At 43.3% G+C, this 9,357-nt stretch overlaps 1 protein-coding gene across 4 annotated transcripts in view; it reads right to left on the reverse strand.

The window, feature by feature from the left end:
- Positions 1-1,800: 1,800 nt before the first annotated feature.
- Positions 1,801-9,357, reverse strand: part of pax3b (paired box 3b) — a 26,398-nt gene continuing 18,841 nt past the window's right edge. For 2 of the 4 annotated variants that reach the window (XM_087179861.1, XM_023428380.2), the window contains exons 8-9: positions 6,442-6,721; positions 1,801-3,633 (exon numbers count right to left, since the gene is read on the reverse strand). In XM_087179861.1, coding sequence (XP_087035987.1) covers positions 3,599-3,633; positions 6,442-6,721 — 315 coding nt within the window. In that variant the 3' untranslated portion in view covers positions 1,801-3,598. Of the gene's footprint in view, positions 3,634-6,436; positions 6,722-9,357 lie in introns of all 4 variants that reach the window. The other 2 variants (XM_023428383.2, XM_023428381.2) reach the window with 1 other exon arrangement.

The following is a 9,357-nucleotide window of genomic DNA, read 5'->3' on the forward strand; positions in this document are numbered from 1 at the left end:
GATCACATGGTTATACAAGGCTATGAATGTTTCCTTCAATGTGTGTGTGTGTGTGTGTGTGTGTGTGTGTGTGTTAGAAAAAAAACAAAAACAGAGATCGAGTTACTGTGTGTGTGTTTGTGTGTGTGTGTAATGAGGTTTTAGATTAAAAGTGTTTTACTTCTTCCCTTTTATTACATTTATTTCTACTCAGAAGTCTTAACAAGCACAGCGGGAGCGTATTTGTCTCAGCGGGAGAGTCTCTGAAAACATCAGCTCGCACTACGCAGAACATAAAAAAGAATGAACACCTTGATAAATAATTGCACCGTCACTGGGAGCCGGCAACCCGACTCCATTGGTGTTCACACAGGTGTCAACTTTGATCCGCAGGAGTTGTGAGGAAATTTGCGAACTGCTATAAAACTAAATTTTTAGGAATACAAATGTAAATTTAATACATTTGCAAGGCTAACAAATTATATTTGTGTTTTTGGAACATTTTTGCATTGTGAAATGGAAAAAAATAAGTACGTTTAAAAAACAAATGAGCTTATTTAATTTGGACTTATTTGAATATAGCTGTGTGCGGAGCGAAAAGACCTGTTGGCAGTTCGACAACCAGGCAAAGGTCCAACAATCCAAAAATTTGTCATTATCTGGCAGTACTATGAAATGCCATTAAAATAGTTCCATTTAACTACACTCTGGGGTGTATTAAAGAAATAATAGGCTTTTCAGTGCAGGGGAGGGTTCATTAATAAAAGTAATGTCTGAGCTTTGGAATTTTGCAGGTGTGATTTGTCTTCATCTTTAATGGTATGGACTGATTAAGAAAGCAAACAGAGTGTGTGTGCATGTGCGCCCAAATGAACTTACATGCAGCGTGTGTGTGTGTGTATCCGCAGGAGTGTTTGTGCACACCGCAGGTGATTAGAGCGCCATTGCTTGTACTTTTCCAGAGTGCGTGTGTGTGTGTGTGTGTGTGTGTGTGTGTGTGTGTGTGTGTGTGTGTGTGTTTGTTGGCGTGTGCGTTTCAGTGTCCTCTCATTGGCTGAATTATTCAGGCTTAGCAAACAGAGCTGACAAGACTATGAGTGATCCTTAACGTTGTTATTGACTTAGACTTTATTTATAGAGTGTGTGGTCCGGCTGCGCGAGCTGCACACAGCGCCACCCCTCCGAGCCCCGCGAGCAGACACGATTAATCAGAAGAATGTTATAATTAGGCTTAATACCCTCAGGCTGCATTGACACACACACACACACACACACAGAAACAACACTATATGTGAACATGAACATAATGTATGAATGCATGTGGTGCACAAACACACACACACACACACACACACACACACACACACACACACACAGAGGGGGCCCTGTGTGTGCACGCAGGGTGGATGGGTTGCAGAGGTTTTTTGGAGGGGCTGGGTGTGCTGTTTGTCCAAAACGCTTTAAGGCCTGTTCTCTTCATCTGAGAGGTTGTTAAACAAAAGTCAGTTTGTTACAGTAGCGGGGGTCAGCGGGGTATTAATACACACCAATGCAGATGTCTGAGCATTTACAGCCATCCGTGAGAAAGCCTGTTGTGTTCTGTGTCAAATCTAATGTCTGGTGATCCCCATTTGGCCGGGCCTATTTTGGTTGGAGGGTTCACATGAGCGCCTTCAAAAGTACATATTTGTCTCCGAGATTCTTCTATAGAGTGAATCACAGTCACTTGCTTTCTTTTTCTCATGTCCCGACAAAAATAAATACAAAGAGTCCATTTAGTAATTACCACTGGATGAGCAAAAAAGTGAATAAAACAGCAGCTATTTTCAGAGTTTTTATTTTATTATAAATAGTAGAGATAATGCGCTCGTACACGTGACATTATGTCACATCGCTTTGTCAAATAATACAAAAAATATATCAAAGGAATGAAAGGACTGGTTCATTCTAACATAGACAGATGGACAAAAACAAGAGTGCGTATGGAGGCGCTCTGTAATTTGATGGATAAAGTATTTTTGTTTGTCACTCACTTGTACAATGTGGAAATGTTTTACAATGACACGGTTGACATACAATATATTTGTGACAATAAATATGTCCAGAATGCATCAGGAACCTAAATCGATTTTTCCTGCTTTTTCAAAAATGGAAACACACACAAAAAAAAAAAAAAAAAGAGAGAAAAGGTCCCAAGCAACATACAAAACAATACAAAATACAATTTTGGCTTTGTCATTCCTGGTAATTTTCTGTTTACATTGTTTTTCCCTTGATTCATTCTTTTGCTCGTGACACTGCACCGACTTAAATCCTTACAAATGTGGTCCCCTCAGTGTACTATTACAGCAATATTAGCAATGTTTCCTATTTGTTTTGGACCCAAAGGCCTTCAAAGGCACATGTGTTGTTGCTGAGATCCAAACTAAATCCAGAGTATGAGTCGCGTTTCGTAAGACTCTCGGAGGCATGTTTGATTTTTTTTTTTTTTTTTTTACTGTTTTAATGGTGAGGTTGACTCTGAGATACATGATATTGCACTTCTGGTCAGCTGGGAGAGTGGCTGTCTTTAGTCTAAACTCTCTCTGTCTCTCAAGTGTCTCTCGGTCGTGACTTGTGACCCGGTGGCTTTTACTCTCCAGGAGAGGATCTTTTTAAAGAGTTTTTTTAACCCTGTGATCGATCTTGCCTATCCCCCGCCCCTCGCCTTTAAAGCCACTTCTCCGCCGCCCTCTACTGCTCTCTCATCTGTCACTTTCCCTAAAGTCACCCCCTGACCTCCTCCGAGTCGCTCTCTCAAAGTACAAAAGGCCGGGATTCTCGCCTCACCGTCCGAAACATCAATGAGACAGACGGACAAGAAAAGCAAGAGGAGAGTGAGAGAGAGGGGGGGGGGGGGGGGGGGGGGGGGGGGGGGAGGAATGTTTGAATGAACTTTCTCTGCAGTACAGCTGTGGTGTACATTAGAGTTTCTGATACCATAAAACCCACAGATTCGTTTGCTCACGTTTGTTTTCTTTCTCTCTGGAATTTCTCTCCATGTGTGGGATGCAGAGAGCTCAAATAAATGCAATAAAATCAACAAAGCCCTTTTCTTTTCCCCCCTACTTCAGCAGATACAATTCGGGGATTAAGTTGGAGATACATGGAATTTCATATGTACTCGTGTGGCCCTAAGATATGTAAACACGTTCCTTCAAGCGTCGGCTCGAAGGCCGGTGGTCTGGGTTTTGCCGTCGCGGTCCGCAGATGGAGTTTGGTCACTGTTTTTTGGTGTTTGGTCACAACTCCGCCGAACCAACCACATTAAGCGCTGACACCTCTGCTGGTCATCTGCTATACTGATGCAGCAATGTTCACAGTCAATCAACAGTTTTTGGTCTGATATTCCTTCTTGTGGTCCCTTCTTTTTTTGTTTTTTTTTATTTTTTTGTTTTTTTGTTTTGTTTTTTTTTTTCTCCTTCTTGTCCATTTTCTCCACCAAGAATTAATAATGCAAAGTCCTGCAGTAGTGAACGTGTCCTGGCACATGGTAGAAAAAGTTTGGTCCAGAAAGATATTAAAAGATTTTCCATCGCTGTACACACAAAAGTCCCTCTGAGAAGTCCGAAGCTTCTGATCAGGTGATTTCAGGCCTCAGATAAGGAAGGGCACCTGGAAGAGAAAAACAGGAAGAAACAGTTGTTGAATTATTACCAGTTTTTTAAATAAGGAGGAAGGATGATAAGAGATATATGGCTGTAATAAATTTTGGGAATATGTTTTAGCATGCCATTCTGTTAACATATGGCTATTGTTAGCTTAGCATGTGCTAACAGCAGTTTGGGGTGTAAGGTCAGTGTAGAGGGATGTGAGAACAGAAGTGTGAAGAAACGCAACACGGAGATCCTGTGGAATATATGCATCACATGCTGCGTATGCCACAGTAGATTCAATTCATTTTTATTCATATGCCGCAACATCACAACATACTGCATCATATCCCCACCAGGGCTGTAGCAAAGTTTTTTTAGATGTACTGAGATCATGAACTCAAGTCTCCACTCCCAAAACAAAAAGGTTTTTATACTCAACTCATTGGTCACTCTGTAAATCTTGCTTCCCAACATCGTCTAAACACTCCAACCTCCTAGCAATAAAAGTATTTATTTGCATTAAAATAAAAGAAATGGCAAAGAAAAAAATACTTTTGTAATATTTTTAAATTATAGAATTAACTCAAGAAACAATATAAAGTACATAACCTCAATTTCCTTAAGGACCCTGATCCTTACAAAAAGTTTGAAGAATTTTATATGCACAATAAACAATGAAATAATTAAAAAAAACAGCAACTTACAGTGTAATTATTTAGTAAATATCAATAAAGTACTTGGTGGGTACCTACACAAATATGTACCACAGAAGAAGACAAAGGTAACAGGGTAATACCTTTGTCTTTAGGAGTAACTTTAATATTAATCACCCTGTAAGTACTTTTAAATCACTGGATTCATGGGTAAGCACAGGTAAATTAGAGTTCATATGGTAGAAAATTTAGTTATGGTGTAATTTATTTTAAAAAATATGAGTCACTTTTTGTGCTATGATCAGTTTTATCATCATATCCTCAAACAATTGAGGAGCAAATTGCATCAATGTCACTCAGAAACGAGCTTTATTGTGGTTTGTTGGAGCTCATACAGCATGAAATATAATGTGAGGCATTCAAATTCAATATACTTTATATTACAGGTTATAACAGTTCATATCATCTACACATTTATTTCGTCTCATGTAATTTGGCGTCTTTCGTGACACAGCTGAGGACAAATAAAGCTGTGTGCTAAATGTTACCAAAATCCATGTTATGGTTCACTCCGTCACCAAACATAGTTGCAGGTCTTTGCTCTGATGCACAGTAAGTGGTGTGTTTTATGATCCTGGTTTCTGGAAGACCAGAGTAGTTGGTGTGAGCTACAAATTCCACCATGACTGTACAGGTAAAAAAAAAAGAGAGAGAGAGAGAGAGAGAGCACCACCTACAGAAACTCTACCGTCTGCACAGTATTGGCTGCACTGACTGACAGGTGACCTCAGTAAACACCACATCAATGGCTGCTTAGCAACAGAGACATTACCTAAATAAAAACAAACAAGTGTTTCATAGATTAACACTGCAGTTTCTGTGAGGCAGCAGTTTGTTACACTGCACTGGAACCTGGAGCGGCACTGTTCAACGCTGCCTCCCCAGCTGACCTCAGTCCGAGCACCTGTTTCTAATAGCTGCCCTGCCAGAGGCTATTAGGATCCGTCCACCCCCAGAAAGGACCTTTCCTCCGCAGCTCCAAACCCAACCGCACACCAGCTATCCAGTCGCACTGATTAATCACATCAAGATGGACTGCTCGGGCTCGTAAACGCTGCGGAGGTGTATGTGTGTGCGCGTGCCGCCCCCGGTGGCTGCCTTTGAGCCCGCGCGTGCACATGCACAGTGCCACATGCTCGTGGTTTTTCATGTGTGTCGCCCTAATTCTTTATTCTGTCCACTTTGAGATATTTGACCGAGATATTTCATTAGACATTTGCTGCTCTCGGATATTAAGTTAGATATTCATTCGATACCTGCCGCCCCACAGAGCTACATGCAGTCAGACTCATTGGACCGTGGCCACGCTCTTTGAAGGGGCCGCTTGTCTCGAGGTTGCCACAAGGTCAGTGGATGAACCTGATTGGTCAAACCCCCTGTGGACCAAAATTGGAAACGGTGGCCGCTGTAATCACGCTGGAGCGGAGAGCGATGCCGCTTCCAAAGTTAGACGGAGATTTGTTTGAAGTTGATTTTAACCCTCTTAAAGTGACAGTAATGTGAAGTGAAAAGACCCTTTCACTGCCGGGCAGGTAAGTACTCTCTGAGGGCACGCGGTCTTGAGGAGAGCTATCAGACACTGCCGCGGCTACACTTTACCCTGATGGGAGCTGACTCCACACTATACCTGACCGCAGAGTTCAGAGATGGAATCAGATCTGCGCAATTAAACCCAACACTTGAGACTGCGTGATTGGACCCGGAGAAATGTTAGCTCTCTTCAACAAGCAGCTGCCTACTGTATGTGCTGTCAGCTGCATGTACAACTGCCTCTCTTTTTTATTCCAGGGTCTGGAATAAAAAATAAAGAAAATCAAGGGACACTGGACTGGACCAGATAATCCTAAACTGTATCGGCTGATTTGGTTCAGATGTTTTCATTTTAATTCTTTTGGTGAAAATAAGTGAAAGGGCGCTGTAAAACAAGTCCGCGGTTTGCACCAGAAAACTGGAAAGGTTTTCAAATTGCTCGAGGTCAGAGATTAATGGTCACATGATCGCTAAACCCTGAGACAATCAATCAATCAATCAATCAATCAGAAACACATCACATATTGCTTTTGAATTTGTCTGGGTGTAGAAGTAAAAAAAAAGGTGAAGTCTATTGACCTTACTTTGTCCGTACTGGCCGTACTGGTAGGACGCCACGTGGTCAACAGTGTAGCCAGGTGAGCTGTAGGAGGGGGGGCAGTAGGACTGGGAGCTGGGCAGGGAGGGCAGAGCCGACATGGAGGGAACGCTGGTCAGACCCTCCAGGCCCTTGATGTGATCCATGCGCTGGCTGCAGCTGGCGGCCATGCCGGCAGGGGGCTCGAGGCCGCCCGTCAGTGGGGAGATGGCGTAGTCGCTCTGGGGCTGATGTGGCACGCCGCCCGGGTTCAGCAGACCCATCACCTGAGGCGAAGGAAGGAAAGAAGAAGAAGAAGAGAAAATAAAACCACTGAGAAGGACCCTAATGTTGGCAGGATCTGACGCTAACACAGTTAACTTGTGTTGAAAATGAGCAATGACAGTGGATCGGTCACCTTCCATTTGTTTGCTCAAGTAGACATCATCAATTGAATAATGAGAAACAGGATGAATTTCATCACTGCAATGTGGAATTTACAATATTACAGGCCCCGACCCAAACCCCAGGCTGTAAAAAAAAAAAAAAAGGGTCTTATTTTTCTTTTTTTTCTGCTGTGTTTTTAGTTTCTGACAAGCGTTTATCACACATTAAACCTGTCATTTTTACCGCAACAGCACAGGAGCGTGTGTAATATGTATCAACACAGACAGCAAGACAAACACACACTCAGACACACATAGGAAATCCCCCTGTCGCGGACATCAAAAGGCTGCCAGCGAGCCCCGTCCCAGACAGAGATAGCACCAGAGAGGAAGAATTAAGCAATTTGTCTCAGATCCACAGCTCCGCTTATTCTAAAATTCCTTTTTTGACACTGCTCCAAAAACCCACGGCACGAGATAACAGCTTATCTCCGAACGAGATATGCCGACAAAGATAACACAAAGGAAAAAGGTCTGTGTGAGCTCTGCTGCGTTCGGCCTCGGCGTAGATTTGCAGTTTGGAGAAATCTGTTAGCTCTTGACCTGGTCTTTATTAGCGACCAGATAATCGAATTTGGGGGAATATTCCTTGGCCAGAAAGGAACGGAAAAGAGCCGTGGGGCAAAGTGTTTCAACTGGTTTCAAAACAGACGCAATACCACCCCCACCCCACCCCCCAACAACCACCACCACCTTCAACGCTTGCCGAATTTACCTGTCCACCATCAAACTGCTCAGTAAAGCGTTAACAAGGAATTGAGAATGGCTTTGTCACTTATGGAAGTAACTCTAACTGAACCTGCTACCTCCGTCTACATATCTATCATATCCCACGTCTCTCTCAACACAGCAAAGGCCTCAAGGCTCCTCCAGTTGTCCTAATAAGAAGCAGGTACGCTGCTCTTTGGGTCCTCTTGGCCCTCTAAGTGACATATTATTCTACATCCACACACACACATGGTCCTGCTTAAATCATTTCCCAAGTAGGGGAGGTGAATGGAGGAGTCTATGTTGATTTGGAAGAGGGAGCTGTGTTTCCTCCCATGCCCAGTAACATTTTCCTAAAAAATTAACCTGCGTTTGGAAGGTTTTGTCAAAACAGAACGAGAGAGCAGGGGGTTGAGGGGACGAGGCTGAAACGTGCCTCAGGGAGCAAGGATACATGCTCCTCAACTCTCTCTGTCTTTTACCTGTCTCTACCCATCACCCCTCTCTCTCTCCCTGCCTCATGAGATGGCTGCCGGCCGGCGCGTCCAGGGTGTTTCATATTGGAGCGCTGCCGTTGCCAGTGGCCTAAATCAGTGCGTCCAGGAGTTAGCAGGGAATGTCGGGAGGGGAGGGAAGGGGGTAGAGGGGGCAGGCGGGTGAGGGAGGCTGGGGTGAAACTTCTGAGACGGGACATTCCTTCTGCGCGGTATGAAATATATACAAATAAATTAGAACCTCTGCTTTCACATGGAGGAATGTCGAGGCAAACATTTTAAGAATGCAATCACGAAAAGGCTTCCCTCGGGGCTGCAGCATGGCGTGGAGTGTGTTGTGTGTGTGTGTGTGTGTGTGTGTGTGTGCGTGTGTTTGTGTGCACACACATGACCGTGACAACGCTGCGTCTGGCCGTGTGTTTTAACACACAACACTGTTAGCATGAAGCAGTGTATCTTGTGTGTGTTTGAAAGCAAGTATGATGGTTATCTGGTGTGTCAATGTAACACGGGAGGAGATCCGCCAATTTACTCGCACAACAAAACAGTCAAAAAAAATTAAAGAAGTTGTATTTCAAATAATTAAAAATGCAGTTATCAATCTTGCAGTCTAAACAGAGGGTTGAAAAGTTGACTTAGGCATGCTGCTCAACCATGTCATGTAATATTTGTGTAAAAGATGTTGCAAAATCCTTAACTGATCCTCAAAATGTCATGGAGTTGATCAATTATCTACACTGTGTGTGTGTGTGTCTGTAATTATGTGAACCTGCGAGCATGTGTGTGTCTGTATAAGTGTGTGTGTGTGTGTGTGTGTGTGTGTGTGTCCGTATTCGCACTGCTGCGGCCTTTTCTCTGAGGAGTCAGGCCTGCGCCAGGCTGAAATCTCATTTTCTGCCTGTTAGGATTTCTAACTCGTCTGTCTCCTCTGCCGTACCCTCCGTCTAGGTGCGGAGACCTTGGGACTTCATGCCTGGATAATTGACTGTAATTGTCTTTTCACTTCTCATTTGTCACACGCTCAATTGTCCTCTGTCCTTCTGGAGTCATCTCACTTTTCTCCTGCAACTGTGAGTGACCCGTCCTCCACTTCTGCCGCGGAGTGTGTCATCCGCAGACTGTACAATTTATGGTGTAAACTGGGTTTATCGATGGGTTTTTGAGCAGTAAGAGTGTGTATTTATGTCCTCCACACCTGGGTGAAACATTATTTGAAAAGGTTTTAAAAAAGAAAAAAAAAAAAAACATCATCTTGATTTATTATGAGCTTATTGA

Source organism: Seriola lalandi, unplaced genomic scaffold (assembly GCF_002814215.2).
Source record: "Seriola lalandi dorsalis isolate HSWRI2012SDOR001 ecotype SW California unplaced genomic scaffold, Sedor1 jcf7180002054874, whole genome shotgun sequence".
Lineage (NCBI taxonomy): Eukaryota > Metazoa > Chordata > Actinopteri > Carangiformes > Carangidae > Seriola > Seriola lalandi.